The sequence below is a fragment of the Manis javanica genome, chromosome 15 (genome assembly GCF_040802235.1).
Source record: "Manis javanica isolate MJ-LG chromosome 15, MJ_LKY, whole genome shotgun sequence".
Classification (NCBI taxonomy): domain Eukaryota; kingdom Metazoa; phylum Chordata; class Mammalia; order Pholidota; family Manidae; genus Manis; species Manis javanica.
The window spans coordinates 34082484-34099741 of record NC_133170.1 but is presented as its reverse complement, the minus strand read 5'-3'; the positions used below and the strand labels follow the sequence as shown (position 1 = coordinate 34099741).

The following is a 17258-nucleotide window of genomic DNA, read 5'->3' as shown; positions in this document are numbered from 1 at the left end:
AGCTGCTGCTATTCACTTCTTTTCTTGCTTTAATGAATTCCTTCCTTACCTATACTTGTCTGACCTGTTTGGGAATTCTTTTGTGATCAGAGTCAAGAATCCTTCCCCATCTGAGTTGAGGTTTTATCTAATGTGCAGGGAGATACCTCCCCAGATGCAGCTGCCCAGCAACAAGAGGACAGCTAGAAAAGGTCATGTATAACTGGAGCCTTCAACACTACACTCCCACTCCTATCAGCTTCCAGTTCCCTGTATTTTGGAGGAGTCACAGTCTCAAGGCATGTCTTCCAATGCCTTGCCACTTTGCTTAATCACTCGGAAATGCTGGGCTTCTGACATGCACAGTGGATACTTGGTGAACGCCTGTTAAATGGATTAATAAGCTGTACAGCGGGACAAGCACAGACCGTGGGCCAATATTTATTATCTGCTATGAAATGTTGATTAAGATTCCCCAGTTTCAAAGGCAGGACTGAGAGAGAGAGTTCTTTAGAGAGGAAAGCAAAGTGAGGGGGTCTGCAGAGGCAATAAGTGAGATAGAGAGATGCAGAGAAGTGGCCCCAATATGGAATAGCTCAGATCTAACTGGTATGGAAGACAGCAAAAAATCAAGACTTGAACCAAAATATGGGCTCTTGTCTCCACTGACGTATCTTTTATAAGGCTAACAATCTTCCTTAAAACAGATGCTGATGATAAGCTAAAAATACTGGGAAAGTAGCATGGGCTTGGGTCAAGGCATTCTACCACGAAGAGGGATAAACTGTGTCATTTGTTATAGAGAGGGAACTCTGAGGGTAACTGTTACACCCCAGACACTCACAATGACCTCAAAATCAGGAGTGAGTATAAATATGTGGGTGGTCAGAACTCTGCCCCAGGATTTAGTCAACTGGTTGGGAAAACAGGATTGCAAAGTACTCCTTCTGGCCAGCAGGTCGAGCATGGTGAGTGGAAAACACCATGTAGTCTTGAAATTTATTTATCTAGCTGCAAAGATTATTGCATGTGCATTGCACAGCAAGGAAGAGATTCTTTCCCAATTAACCAACTTCAATGACATGGCTTAAAGTTGGCTTGCCTATTTCTATATCCAGAAATCAGGTAATTTTTTTCTCTTTCTGTATAATAACATTGCTTTTCACATTAAAATCCATGACAGGAGCCCAGCATTTCTGAGTAACTGAAAAATAGGTTAAGAGGCATGGCACAGAAGAAAAAAATTTTGCTTGCAATTTTCTAAAGGGTGAAAAACAAATAATGGAGAAAAGTCAGAATTTTTACATTGATATAAAGAAGTCTTGAATTATGTTTCAATGTCAAAAGTATAAGTAATACATCTGCAAAAAACTGAAAATGTATTCATCAGCTTCAAAGTAGGCATAAATCATAAAATCAGATTGCAAGTTAATCTTTGATTTTTTTTCCTTTTACCTCACAAAATAAAGGGTCGTAGACTCTACTCCAAATTCCAAAAAGGTCCTGCCCATGGTATCCTGAAAGTTTTGGCAAGGTTTCTATAAAATCCTGAAACACACACAAAGGAAAAAAAAAATTTCTCCACCAGGGTTTCTCAACATCAGCATTATTGATATTTTGGACTGGATATTCTTTGTTGGGGGGGATGACCTGCATGTTATGGGGTGTTTGGCAGCATCCCTGGCCTCAACCAACTAGATGCCAGCATTGTCCCTAATCCCTCAGTTGTGACAACACACAGTGTCTCCAGACATCTCCAAATGTTCCCTGGTGGGGCAAATTTGCCCCCACTGAGAACAGCAGTTCTTCACGTAAAAGTGCATCAGTAATATCTGCTATGATAATTCCAGCCCAATGATTTCTACAGATACCATAGAATCACTGTTCATTGTCATATTAAGAATATGGGCTGGCTTACTGCCACCTGAAATCAGATCAAGTGCTGCCTCAAAGGCCTTTTGGAAGTAGGTGAAGTGTAACTCAGATGCACATGGGTGGTCAAGGTAAGGGGGGAAGACTGGTCTGAAGCCAAAGTTACTTTGAAGATCAATGCAAAACATCTAAGTAAAATATTAGCAAATAATTCAATATCATTAAAAGAAAGGAGCTTGATTCTAGACATGTAAAGACTGGTTCAATAGTAAGTAAATTTGTGAATATAATCAATTAATCTCATAATATAATTTAGAAAATAATCAATTTTATAATTAGTGAATATAATAAATCAAAAGTTACTTATATATTAAAAATGGTGAAAAAACCTTTCAAAAAATTAAACACCAGCATTTATAAAAATACTCAAGAAAACAGGACAGATCGCTTGTTCATTAACTTGATAAAAATGTATTTGGTTCCATGCTTAGTAGGGAAACACTTCCAAAATCCAGAGTAAACAAGATGCCTACTACCAATACTATGATGTAATATGGTACTGTAAATACTAGCCAATGTAAAAAGGCAAAAGAAATTCCAGGTGTAAATACTGGAAAAGTAGAGTAAACCACAATTATTTGTAGATATCATAAACCCAGAATAAACTTAACAAAAAAATGTAAAGATCTATATGAAGAAAACCTTGAAAAAATCTTGAAGAGAAGAACAAATAGGAAAATGAACCACATTTTTAGAAAAACAGACTCAGCACCTGAAGCTGCAGGTCCTCCCAGAGTAATTCATAAATGTAATATGATCAATAAGAACACGAAAAAGTTTTAAAAAATATTCCTGGAATTAGGTAAGTTGATGCTAAAGTACACAAAGAAAATAAAAACATAGCCATGAAAACTCAGAACAAGTGGAGAATCAGCTTATATTAAGTCTTAATAATTAACAACAGTGTGGTTTTGGCTAATGAAGTGAAAGAATAATTGAATAAAATAAAACTTACAGAAATACACCCCATACAAATGGGAATTTTAATATACAATAGCTCAAGTTAGTGGAAAAAGATGAACTATTCAATTAATAGTGGTGAGGCAATCAGGCAATCTTCTGGGAAAAACTTAGGCAGGATATACACCTCATACCTCACACCAGTAAGAACTGGAAATGGATCCGATGTGTAAATGCAGAAATGAAGATACAGTAGAATTAGCAGAAAGCACTGTAGACTTCCTTTATAACCCAGGAGTTGGGAGGGGCTTCCTATATATGACGACAAGTGCGTAAACCACATATGGATCTATCCGCATGCTTACAACTACCGGGCAAATACTGTGGACAAAGTCAATAGGCAAACAATAAAAGCAATGCTTTTCATGTCCCAGAAAATATGTTAAAATGTATAGAGAAATCTCCTAAAAATTATAGGAAAAGGAAACTAGTAATTCCAAAGAAAAACAATCAAGAGACATGAATAGAAGAGGAAATATCAATGGTATTTACCTGAATAAAAATACCCAAAGCTCACTCATGAAAGTACTACAGCATAGTGCTCTCCAACAGTGGTGACACTGGGCTTCCTTGTCTCCTGATTGTACAGGGGACACTTCTAGGGACACCACCTTTCCCTCAGGCTGACACATGCCCCGTGTAGGTGAGGCTGTCTACATGCTGTCAGGAAAGCTGTGGGAAGCAGTCCCTCTTGTGTGTTGCTGACAGGAACAGGAGTCACCATGAGCTCCTTGGAAGGAAATTTGATAATGTTTCAAATTGCCCCAGAATTTCTACTTCTGGGATATTATTCTATAGATATTATCATGAAATTATTATATTAAAAAATTCATGCTGACTGTAAAAGATTGCAAATGACTCACATTTCCATCAATAGAGACAGGTTACATGAATTATGGTATATCCATAAATTCATATACACAGCTGTAGAAATAAGAATGAGGAAGCTCTTATGTACAGATATTTTCAAAATACTCTGTTATAGGAAAAAAAACGAGGCATCCAATCCTGTCAGTAACAGATCACTTTTGTGTAAAAAAAGCAGAACCCACCAGAATACATTCGTATTTATTTGCTTGTGCATAAGGAACTGCTCAGCTATGCAGGAAACACTGCCAGTGGCCACTGAGAGGCACTCCACTGTATTCCCTTTCATATTTTTTCCAATTTTGAATGGTGTGAACCTATTATAGATCCAAAATATTATTTTTAAAAGTACAAAGTATTAATCTACCTTTTGTATAGTCTTGAAAAGGGATACTCCACAAAGTGAAAACAAAACAAAAGACTGTCCTTCGTCTACGACAACCGTAGCCCCAGCCCCTCAGCCTCAGTGATGCAGGTCATTTTAAAATCACATTTATCCGAGGAGAACCAAGGTGGTGGTGTGAGTAGAGCAGCGGAAATCTCCTCTCAAAACCATATATATTTTTGAAACTACAACAGATACAACTAATCCTAAAAGAGAGACCAGAAGACACAGGACAACAGCCAGACTACATCCACACCTGCGAGAACCCAGTGCCATGCAAAGGGGGTAAGATACAAGCTGCAGCCAGGCGGGACCCAAGCGCCCCTCACCCCAGCTCCCAGTGGGAGGAGAGGAGTCAGAGTGGGGAGGGAGAGGGAGCCCAGGACTGCTAAACACCCAGCCCCAGCCATCCGCACCGGAGCGCAGACACACTGTGTGTCCATAGGGTGCTGGAAACTAGGGAAACAGGACAGTAAGACCTGTGAGTGGGCGGGTCCCTGCAGCCAGCGTACCTGAGATAAAGAAAAGTGAGTGATTTTTGAAAATCTTAAAGGAACAGGAACCCCACAGCTGGACAGAAGCATCCCGGGACACTTAGCCTAGCAGCTGTTATCCTGGGGAACTCTGGGTGTCCAAACCCCCACAACGCACCTCAGAGGTCCCTCACCATGACAAACAGCCTCCCAGCTGTTCCCCCTCTGATGCGGCTCTGCCATATTGGAGAAGCAGCCTGAGGCCGGCCACACCCACAGCAACTGCAGAGCTAAATAAACTCCATAGCGGCTGGGCAAGATCAGAAGCCCTGTCTGCATGCAGCTGCCCAGCACAAGACACTAGAGGCCACTGTTCTCCCAGGAGAGGAAGGCCATAAATTGGCAAGAAGGGACTTTCTCTTACCCAACACATGTGCCAGCTCCCCACAAATATATCTATATCTATCGCTGTGAAAAGGCAGAAGAAATTGATACAGACCAAGATCACAGAGGCAAACCCTGAGAAGGAGATAGACCTAACCAGTCTTCCTGAAAAAGAATTAAAAATAAAGCTCATAACCATGCTGATGGAGCTGCAGAGAAATATGCAAGAGCTAAGGAATGATGTCCGGAAGGACATTACAGAAATGAAACAGTCTATGGAAGGATTTATAAACAGAATGGATAAGATGCAAGAGGCCACTGATGGAATAGAAACCAGAGAACAGGAACGCATAGAAGCTGATGCAGAGAGAGATAAAAGGATCTCCAGGAATGAAACAATATTAAGAGAACTGTATGACCAATCCAAAAGGAATAATATCCGCATTATAGGGGTACAAGAGGAAGAAAAGAGAAAAAAAGGGAAAGAAAGTGTATTTGAAGAAATAATTGCTGAAAACTTCCCCAAACTGTGGGAGGAAATAATCGATCAGACCATGGAAGTGTACAGAACTCCCAACAGAAAGGACCCAAGGAGGACAACACCAAGACACATAATAATTAAAATGGCAAAGATCAAGGACAAGGACAGAGTTTTAAAGGCAGCTAGAGAGAGGAAAAAGGTCACCTACAAAGGAAAACCCATCAGGCTATCATCAGACTTCTCAACAGAAAACTTACAGGCCAGAAGAGAATGGCATGATATACTTAATGCAATGAAACAGAAGGACCTTGAACCAAGAATACTGTATCCAGCATGACTATCATCAGTTAAATATGAAGGAGGATTAAACAATTCCCAGACAAGCAAAAGTTGAGGGAATTTGCCTCCCACAAACCACCTGTACAGGGTATTTTAGAGGGACTGCTCTAGATGGGAGCACTCCTAAGACTAAATAGATGTCACTAGAAAAAATAAAATCACAGCAAAGAAAGCAGAACAATCAAATACTAACTAAAGGCAAATAATAAAATCAACTATTCACAAAAGCAGACAAAGGAAACACAAAAGAGCACAAAATAAAACAACCAACATACAAAGAATGGAGGAGGAGGAATAAGAAGGGAGAGAAATAATGAATCACCAGACAGTGTTTAAAATAGCTCAATAAGTGAGTTAAGTTAGACAGTAAGATACTAAAGAAGCTAACCTTGAACCTTTGGTAACCACGAATCTAAAGCCTGCAATGGCAATAAGTACATATCTTTCAATAATCACCCTAAATGTAAATGGACTGAATGCACCAATCAAAAGACACAGAATAATAGAATGGATAAAAAAGCAAGGCTCATCTCTATGCTACTTAAAAGAGACTCACCTTAAACCCAAAGACTATAGGAACAAAGAAAGACTGAAGGAACAAAACAGCAGCAGAATTACAGACCCTAAGAATGGACTAACAGTTACCAAAGGGAAAGGGACTAGGGAGAAAGGGAGGGAAGGGAGGGATAAGGGTGGGGAAAAAGAAAGGGGGTACTAGGATTATCATGTATAATGTGGGGGTGGCATGGGGAGGGTTGTACAACACAGAGAAGACAAGTAGTGATTCTACAGCATCTTACTATGCTGATGGACAGTGACTGTAATGGGGTGTGGGGGGGATTTGGTGAAAGGGGGACCATAGTAAACATAATATTCTTCATGTAATTGTAGATTAATGACAACAAAATTAATAATAATAATAATAATAATAATAATAATAATAAAATCACGTTTATCCTGTTCCAGCCACGCACTTGCACCTGGTTCTTCTCAGGGACATAGGTGTAGGATCTGAAAGGGGCTGACTTCTTCCCTGGCTTGTGGCCCCAGCCAGGTCAGGGGCCAGGCAGTGAGCGCTCTGACCCATGTGGGGACTGCCTCTCGCACATTCTTCCCACAGTTTTAAGAAGCCAGAGCTTCATCCTGTCTTGGCTTCACACTCATACACTTAAATGACACTATTTTTTAACCTTATAAGGATGCAGCCTCTTCTGGAATTCCTTTGATTTCAAAGTCTCTTTCTCAAGTTCTTGAAAACGAGGGCAGTTCCTGAAAGGCAGGTATAGCAACTGAGGACAAAAGAAAAATCATAAATCCTTTATGAGTCAGAAGAACATCATGAAAAAAGCTGCAGCCATATTTTCAGTTTCACTTGGTGCAAAGCAACCTGAGTAAAGGATTCAAATGTGTTTGGGGCAGAGTGGAAATTCTAAAATGAGGAAAACTTGCTTCACGGTCTACATGTCTTAAACATAGGAATATGTACCCAGAACTGAAAAGCTTTTTTTCCCTTTCATGAACTTGCCTTAATAGGACTGGACTGTTGGTAAATATTTACACTTTCTGGCTTTCCGTATGAATTGGCGATCAATTATCTTGCTCCCTCCCAAACCTCTCTCATTTCTAGCCCTAGATACACACACACACACACACAAGTATAGAGAAATGAATTAGTGGTTCCAGAAGGAATCTTAAGAAATCAACTAACCATTTGCTAACTTAGGTTCTTACAAATTTGCAGACTGTTAAAATAAGGGCATATACTAAATATACAGAAACATATACTTAAAAACCTATTATAAGGACAAAGTGGTCTTTCTGAAAGAGTTCAAATTCAACAGTCTCTTTCCTTTTAACTTATAAACTAGAGGTTGGTGACCCTCGATTTCAGTCTGTGGCCCTCACATCCCATCTCCGCTGGTCCTGCATTTCCAGCCCTGGGTGGGTGTCGCTGCTGTGATGTTTCTTTCCTCGCAGTTAGATGTAGTACACAACTAAACTCAACCTCTTCGTTTTTAAAGATGGCTTCTTTGTAATTCTCTACTTTTGCCAATGGCAAAATTTATCATCGTACTTCATATACTAGTCACCATTTGCTTGTCTACTTTCAAAATAGATCTAAAACAGACTTCTTTTCTGTACCCACACTGTCCCCGCCCAGGGCGAGTCACCATACTCTCTCTTTGGTCAGCCAGTGTCCACTCTGTCCACCCTTACAATTCATAATCTGCCTAGCAGCTACACTGAGCCTTTATATTTCATTTTTGTAAATACTAATCTTTTTAAAATACCAATCAGATCGTACCATTCTGTGGTTTTTATAACCTTCTTTGGTTTTCTGTCTCGTCTGGAATAAAGTACAAACTCAGGCCCTAGAGACCATTCTGCCCTGCTTTCCTGCCCCTGTCCCGCACCCATATTCTCCTCCAGTGGCACGGCAGGCCCACCACTGCCCACTCACCACCCACCCCATTTGGGCACACAGGCCTGGTATCTGTGGACTGTCCCCGTCTGAGATGCTCCCCCAACTGACTCCCAGCCCAGGTCTTCCAGCCATCCTCCCTGGTCACTCTCATGTTGCTCTGTTTTCCTGCCTCCAGAGAACTCATCACCATTTGAAGTTGTATTCATTTACTTCTTTATATTCTATACTCCATAAAACATAAACTCAAGGATGGCCAGGATTTTGTCTGTCCCATTCACTACTGTGTTGTCAATGCCTACAGGGCCTGAAATACTAGTAGCTACTCAGAAAACTCAAAAAAATAAATAGATTGCTTCCTGCCTGTCATTACTGATTCTCTGTCACCTTGTCTTACCCTGCTCCCCTTCTTCTGACATCTTTACCACTGATTTCAGGCCTCCACTTCCTCACTCCTGAACAGCTTCAGCAATCATTCTCGGAAGCTTCTGACATCTTTTCTTCCAAGCTGGTCAGACCAGTGCCTCAAAGCTCCATCTTCCTGTGTGTGCAGTACTGGGGAACACACGCAGGCATCTTTTATGTCCTCTGCTTTACATCTAAATGTCCCTGCATGGGATTCCAATTTTTTCCATAGGAGAAATGACTTTGAGGGGAAAGGCACAGGACTGTTCATTTAAAGATCTAGTTTTTCATGAATTACTTAACCTTTCTAGACTTTCATTTTCTCACCTCACATATTGAAAGAGTCAGACTGATAATAAATAAAAGAATCACCTGAACATCTGTCCAGCATTTTGCAGTTTGCAGTCTTTTCCATTTCTTAACTTATTTGGTTCTCACAAATTCCTATGAAGAAGTTAGGTGGGTATTGTTTCCATTTTACAGGACGGGAAACCGAAGTGCAGGGAGGCAACTCAGTCAAGTATCTGAAGTGGTACTTGGCTCTAGACCCAGGTTTCTCATCTTTAAATCGGCCCTCCTTCTGCATCACATTGCGTTTCAGTCTCAAGAATTCCTTTTTGCTATCACATTTGGATTCTCTAACCTGTGCCGTGTAGTTATTCAGTCTTATTCTCATTCTTCCTAAATGTCAACTCTGGACACAGAAGGGCAAGCACCCTGTACATTTGCTCCTGGCCGTGGTCTGGGGCTACCTTCCCTTCCCTTCTGAGGGCTGCCTCGAGTTCTCATTCTCTACATGGAGACTTGAATGGCTGCCCTTGGTAGGTCCACAAAAGTCTCATTCACTGAGTTCCTCTAGCCTGAATGGCTTGTACTTGAAATCATCACCCACTGACTTGTACTGTGTTTTACACACTTCACACATGCAAATATCTTTTCATTAAATCGATTATAAACTAGAGAAGAAGTCTGGCCTCACATTTCCCTTATATTTCTCTACAGCAATTAGCAGAGCTCTGGGAATAATTTTGTATTGATCGAATTTGTTAGATTTCTTAGTTGATGTTAGGACTGTTTTCATGTCAGTGGGTAGGTGGCTGTAGGCTGTAGGCAGGTGATCCGCTGTGTCTCCCTCTCCTCCTTGTGTCTCCCTGACAACACCTGTATTCTCTTTGTGATGTAATTTAATTACTATCTTTCAGGATTAAGGGTTATATAGCTATCTTGGGTCTCCATTGGCTAAATCTGGTGCTGCTGTTCCAGACTATGTATAAAAAGCTGTGGTAAAAGTGATTCACTAATTTTTCTTGTTGAAAGAAAATATTCACGAACTCCTAAGAACACTGACAATTATAATACTTTACTCCTGGATTCTATGAAGGAAGAAACCATAAATAAATCATCCTGTCTTTGCAGGAAATACCAGAAAAATGTGTTGGAATAGATTAACTAGAGTGAGGTTGACAGGCTCAGACTGTTTCTACAAAGCATTCGGGAGGAATTCTTGTCACCAGCTGCAACAATTACATCAAACTTCTAGGAGTACTGGCAGGGCAAAGAGCTTCAGCACCTTGCCCAGCAGTCAGTGGTACCTTCTGAGCCCAGCAGTCACTCTCAGGCTCAGCCACAGAGAGATAAGGTGACCGTGATTACCATGTGGCTGCAGGGGAATTAGGAAGGATTGCAGAATTCTATGTCCCTATTTCCTTCATTTAGTCTTAAATCTCACACCTGGACATTAGATTTATTTATTGCTATTTTAAAAATAGCAATTCCTCTGCAAAAGTTAAAGAGTTCTTGGTCAGTCTCACCACATATAAACAAATTTGAGAGTTTCTCTCAGCCTCATTTAAGCAGCTTTGTTTATGGTGCCTGGTTGTGGATAAAGTGAAGGTTTCTGTGGCCAGGATTCTCACCTGGCCCTGGTTGGCTAGCTCACTACACATGTGTGGGCAATGCATCACTATTGACTCTGTATAAAGAGCCCTGACCAGTGCTCTGCATGATATGGCGGCACAGCTGCAAGGATGCAGGAGAGCAGAGCAGAGGCTGGAGTGGTGGCAGTGCTGAGGACAGAGACTGAGATGGCTGCACGAGGAGAGAGACTCAGAGGACAGCTGTGCAGGCAGAGGGGCCCAGAGGCAGAGACCCGCTTGCTGCATGCAGACTCACTCTGAGTGAACAGGATTTTAGTGATTCACCTGCCACCATGGAAATAAAGTTAGCTATAACCCTTTCACCTGAAGAACATTTTACTGTCATTTCTTTAACACTGAATTCGTAGTGAACTTGCCCAGGGCTGAAACCCATTGGCAAGGCACTAGTTCTCAGCCTTGACTGTCCATTGGAATCATCTTTTTGATGATTATTTTTTTTAATTACTTAAATTAAAATTCATTTAAAAATTTAGTTTGAATTAATTTGATTTTAATTAATGAAAAGTAATTAAAAATACTGATGACTGGGTCCCACCCTCTGAGATTCTGCTTACTTATGGAGAATGTTCTAGGCATCAGGATTTTAAAAATTCTCAGCTGATTCTAATATGCATCTAACTTTGAGAACCACTAGTTAAGAGGGAAGGAAATTACTCTGGAATGAGATGTGCCTAGTGCATCTGGTTCTAGCCGAGATGATTACCAGCTGTGTGGCTTAGAGCCCATTTTGTTTCTTTAACTTCTCTGATCACTCATTTCTGTGGAAATGCAAAGAGAACAATAATATTGTCCATTCAACGTTATTATGAAAAGTAAATCTGATGACACCTATGAAGTGCTGGGCACCAATCATGTACTCGAACCTTCCTTTTTTACCTACCTGGGAATGGAGACTTTCTTGGGGGGAGGGATATTTTGTAGATATTCTGGAGGGAGGAGAACCCTGTGTGGGACCAAAAGGCCAGGAACTGAAGGCAGAACACTGGAAGCCTTGTGTGTGTGTAAAGCTGAAAGAGTAGCAAAATGGGTGGTAAAGACCCAAGGAAGACCCCCATTCCTACTTTTCTTGCCTAGGGCTGCCTATGTCCTACATTGTCCTTTGCACTTTCATTTAGGAAGGAATCAAGACTGTACAGCCCAGGAGTGAAAAGACTCCCAGGTCTGCCAAGTGCCAAGCAGCCTGCCTTCGTCCTTCCAGACCCAATGCAATCGCCTCGTTTTCCCAGAATACTGACCTGATCTTCAGAAACAGGGACTGTGTGCACAGGGATGGGCTGCCAGGGCAGATTGGGATTCCAAACACTGATACCCTCAGGGGGAAATAGGGCTGCAAGGTTTGCCAGAGCACTCATCAAAGTGCGGTCAACATCTGTGCTCCGGATATAAACCTAGAGTAGGAAAATTAGTGAAACTGGGTGTGTTCCTGTGGAGTGAAGAGCATTTGAGAAAGGGCAGGACATGCACTCCAAAATATTACAGACATTGTGGTAGCATCATGATCATAGTATCAGTTGTGGGGGAGACATATTCTGAGCGAGCCATGCACACAGCAACCTGGTGTGCTAATAGTTGATTGAGAAAAGAGACCAACTAAGTGGTGGCTACTTGCCAAGCCAAAGTATGTACTGCAGGTGTCCATCAAAGTTATGACTATAACTTACATTCATAAATTTTTTCAAGAACAACATATCTGTATGAAGAGGAATACATTTGTAAATAAGAGCTCTGAGTTATTTGGGAAACAGATAAAGCACTTTAAAAAAAATGCAACACAATGTTAAATCCTTTCAAGGGACAAGGTCCCTACTCTTACCAACCCAACTTACCTGTTCATGTTTGTACGACTCATTCAAGAACTTCCCATATCTTCTCCTTAGATACTGTCCAAGTTCATAATGCTGCTCCATGCCCAGCTATGGGAACAAAGAAAAGCAAAAATTAGTGAAAGTAAGTCCTATGAATCTCCTCTATGAGGCTCATCTTTCCTCATTGAATGTGTAGCCTGAATAATAGCGTGTTTTAATAGTTCCACAATAACAACATCGTTTTAAATGAAAAAAAAAGTTGTAATCTTGAGTCATGAGTCCCTGAGAAAACTCCTTCACCTTCATTACTACTTACCCTAGAGCCTTGCATATAAACAGCTGTTGGTGGATGTGACTGAGTAAATGGCTCATCTCTGGTGTGGCAGAGCACGCAAAGGGCTGGTTGACCATGTGGGAGTTTTGTGGAAGAAATTCGACTATCTGATAAGAAGTTGGGTTTGGTGAATCTGAAGATCTATTTCAATCTCTGGGTGCAAGATTTATTACCTGCACAGTGTGCTTATACTTGGTTCATGAAAAACTACAGCCTGTCACCCAAAGTGCAGTCTGTGGATCTGCACCTAACACCACTTACTGACAATATGTTAGGAGTATGTTAAAAACTAAATTTTGACCCCACACCTGCCCTCCTGAACTGGAATCTTTGAGATGTAGCTCAGGAATCTGTTTTTAACAAGCTCACTAAAATTCTGATGGCCAATAATCATTGAGAAGCATTTCATTAGCTCAATGATCCTCAAACATTACTGTGCATTGGAAGCAAAATTATCTAGGGATACTAGTTGAAATGCAGATTCCTCAGCATTTTCCCAGAGATTCCTGCTCATTAGATCCTGTGGGTAGCCCTGGAATCTTCATTTTAACACATGCCCCAAGAGATTTAGATCCATGTATTAGAGCACCATGCTTTGAGAAACACCGCATTCGAGTCTGTCTAATCTGGAGCCTTGCCTGAGCGTCAGGAGTCAGAGGCTATGGTCACTCTGGCTTCTGCTTGGCCCTGCCCACTCACCTGCTTGTCACTCCAGGTTATAACAATCATCACCACATCCCAGGATGGGAAGGAGACAGGAAAAGAATAATGTGTGCTTTGAGGTTTGTGAGTTTCCTGAATGATATGATAGTTGAAGAAGGAGGTATTTGTGTCTCATTTGTTATTCTAGCTTACAGCTGACTTCAGAGAAATAGTCATCTTCTATGGAGCAGTGGTTTTCAAATGTGAGTCTGCACAGAATCACCTGGAAGACTCATTAGGACAAAGATTCTCAGGCTTTAACTCCAGAGTTTCTGGCTTATGGGTAGGGCCAGAGAATTCACGTTTCCGACACATCCCAGGTGCTGATGGGGTTGCTTGTCCAGGGGCCGCACTTTGAGAACCACTGATCTAGAGAGCCACTGCCTTGTGTAGATGGGAAATACCCAGCCAAGGGCGGCACTCTGGGCTCTAAAATCCTGCTACATCAAGAGTGGCCTCATCCCAGCAAGGTATCACCTAGAATTGTCAAAAATGCAGAGTCTCCAGCCCTACATCAGACCTGCTGAGGTCAAAACCACGTTTTCTTTTTTCCCAGCTTTATTGGAAAACAAAAATTTATATAATTGTCATACATCACTGTAAAAATTTAAGATGTATAGCATAATAGTTTGATTTACATACATTGTGAAATGATCGCCACAATAGGTTTAGTTAATACCCATCATCTCCTGTAGACACAATAAAAAGAAAAAGTAAAAGAGAAAGAATTTTTCCCTTGTGATCAGAACCCAGGCTTTGCTCTCTTTAACAACTTTATGCGTGCTCACTGAGGCATGAGCCGTCGTGCTCACATCACATCCCTAGTGTTCATTAATCTTGTAGCTGAAAGTTTGTGCCTTCCGATCGCCTTTCTCCTGATGCTCCCTTCCACATCTCTCACCACTGGGGACCACAAATCTGATCTTTTTCTATGAGTTTGTTTGTTTTAGATTCCTTATGTTAAGTAAAATCATACGGCATTTGTCTTTCTCTGACTTATTTCACTTAGCATATGCCCTCAAGAGCCATCCATGTTTTCACAAATAACAGGATTTCTTTGTGTTCTTTTTTAATGGCTGTATATTTCATTACATATATATGCATTTTTTCATTTCATTATATATATATTTCATATATATAAATATATATACACACACACATATATCTCACAACTCCTTTATTATTTTATCTGTCAGTGGACACTTAGGTTGTTTACATGTCTTGGCTATTATAAGTAACACTGCAATGAACATGTGGGTGCAGGTATCCTTTTGAGCAAGTGTTTTTATTTCCTGTGAATATTAGAATTTGAAATTTCACAAGATCCCCAAATGACTCATTTATGCCTGAAAGCTTAAACACTAGGCAAATCTGATGGCTAGTCAAGAGACTCCCAGGAGAATCTAGATCCTACAGATTGGAAGAATTTTTTGGTTCTACTGGAAAAGTAGAGCAAGGGAACAGGAGTCTTTATGGAGCCATAGTAATAGCAGCCCTAAATTTTCCTAACCCTTTTCTCATTTAAGGAGCTAGAGGCTGGGTAGGCTATGGTGGGAAGAGCTCTGAAGGGGAGCCAAAAGATGCTGACCTCCAATAGCCTGAGTGGCTGGGTTAAGATGGTAATTCTCAGCCTTGGCTGCACATTAGAGTTGAACGATCAACTGAGGGGCTTCTACAAACCCAATATCCAAGCCATACCCTAAACCAATTAAATAAGAACCTCTTAGACAGACATCAATGTTTCTTAAAGCTCTCCAAATAATTCCAATGTTTAGCCAAGATTAAGACCCATTAATTCTGGAGACATACAACTCTAACATTCTATGACATTTAAAAAATATCTTTAAACAGTGCTTTGGTTAGGACAGAAGCAATGCATGTGGCCTTGTGGCTCTAAACAGAGAAGCCATCTCTCTTAGAAGTGATGGGTAGGGGCGCTGGGGTGGAGGCCACACATCTTGCTCCCAAGCCCGCCTTCCCCTTCAGCACTCTGTAGGAAGTAGGGCTCCCTGGGCTCAACTGACCACTTATAAGAAAGGCTAAATCCCAATGTATCCTACTGAGAAGAAATCAAATTCAGTATCAGCTCTTCCAGGGGAATCATGTTTTCCCAGCCCTTCCCATGTTCTCTATTTCTCAGGTGGAGGCTGAGAAACTAGGGCAGGCCTGTCAGTATCTCGGCCGTCTTCAGCACCTTTAAGCTCACGTATTCTCCTGTCACCCACTCAAATCTCTTAAGCTTTAATAAAGCCAACAGGGTAAAAGAAATCAAAGTAGGCAGTTCTATACACTTTTCCTACAGTTACAAGTCAATAAGGGAGACTTGGTCATGATCTGAATTTACCAAAGTTAGCCATTAGTGCCTCTCCATCCACAGCTGAAGCACATTTTAGGCTTTTAGATCCCAGATAATTGTGCAAAATACTTTCCTAGATCTGAGAAATTAGCTACATGGTTTCAGTATGTTACAAACCCAAGCAGGACTTAGTTTCCCTTGAGACTCTTGGCAAGCTTTAGCTGGGAGACCTACCAACCTGTGTGAGCTGGCCAAATCCTTGGGGCCACGAGGACTCCTTAATGGGGTCATTAGGAAAGGTCTCGATGGGACTTCGGTCTCCATGCCTAAACACCTGGAAATAGATTGAGGCAGTAATGTTACAAATCTTACTTCATCATAATAGATTCTGTTCTATTCATCATAATAGATTTTCTTCTAAACCACTGGTTCTCAACTGTGGCTGCTCATTGAATCAACTCAGGCATTAAAATAAGTTCTGAGGTCTGGATCCCAGACCTGTGATTTTGGTTTAACTAGTTTGGGGTGTGGCCAGGTCATCAGACTTCTAAAGACTTCCCAGGCAAGTCTCAGGTTAAGAAGCACTGTTCTAAGCTTACTGATGCTTTTCCCGTGTTTCAGGTAATGTAGTAACAAGATGAGCAGCCATTAGAAGGCAGACGGTTGGCACATGGACACTGGTTTGTACAACAGGGCAGGAAGGAACCCAAAGCTTAGCAAGATCACTTTATTACAGACAAACTCTACATTCCTTCCTTAATTACAGTTAAGTAATAAATGGTGTTAAAATTCTACATGTATGAAAAATTGTGGCCTTTAAGTGTTACATACAATTTGTGACCATCTTGAGCCAATGATTTACTTTAGGACATTAGGGATAAAGGACTTGGGGTGGAGGGAGATTAGAAAAGCTCATTCTTAACACTTAAAGAACATTCTGGATTTGTATGCATTTTTATGTGCTTTTTATGTCCAATTTTAATGTGCTTTCTGATTACAACACCAAACCAAACATAAAGCTATGTTGGAAGCAAAGATAAGGGAAGTAAAACACTCAAGAAATAAAAGCTACAGCGATGTAGCAAACATTTTTAATGCAGAGGGGGCTGCCTTACACCATGCATTAGCTGTGATTTCTTGCACTTGTCACATATGTGTGGATAAAGTGAAGGTTCCTGTGGCCAGGATTCTCACCTGGCCCTGGTTGGCTAACTCACTACACATGTGGGCAATGCATCATTATTGACTCTATATAGACAGCTCCACCCAGTGCTCTGGGTGACATGGTGGCATGGCTGCAAGGCTGCAGGAGAGCAGAACAGAGGCTGGAGAGGTGGCAGTGCTGAGGACAGAGCCAGAGGATGGCTGTGTGGGTGGAGAGGCCCAGAGGATGGCTGTGAGGGCAGAAAAGCCCAGAGCCCGACTTGCTGCATGCAGACTTGCTCTGAGTGAATGGGATTTCAGTGATGGAAATAAAGTTGGGTATAACCCTTTCACCCCAAGAACATTCTACTCTGATTTCTTTGGTCACACTGAATGCATAGTGAACTTGCCCAG

General features: G+C 41.2%; 1 protein-coding gene across 2 annotated transcripts in view; it reads right to left on the bottom strand.

Annotated features, from left to right (window-relative positions):
* Positions 1-17258, bottom strand: part of LOC108388284 (prostatic acid phosphatase) — a 37844-nt gene that overhangs the window by 10730 nt on the left and 9856 nt on the right. The window contains exons 2-6 of one of the 2 annotated variants that reach the window (XM_073223879.1): positions 15940-16035; positions 12391-12477; positions 11800-11952; positions 6991-7089; positions 1435-1527 (exon numbers count right to left, since the gene is read on the bottom strand). In XM_073223879.1, the coding sequence (XP_073079980.1) occupies positions 1435-1527; positions 6991-7089; positions 11800-11952; positions 12391-12477; positions 15940-16035 (528 nt within the window). The remainder of the gene's footprint in view (positions 1-1434; positions 1528-6990; positions 7090-11799; positions 11953-12390; positions 12478-15939; positions 16036-17258) is intronic. The other variant, XM_073223880.1, reaches the window with a different exon arrangement.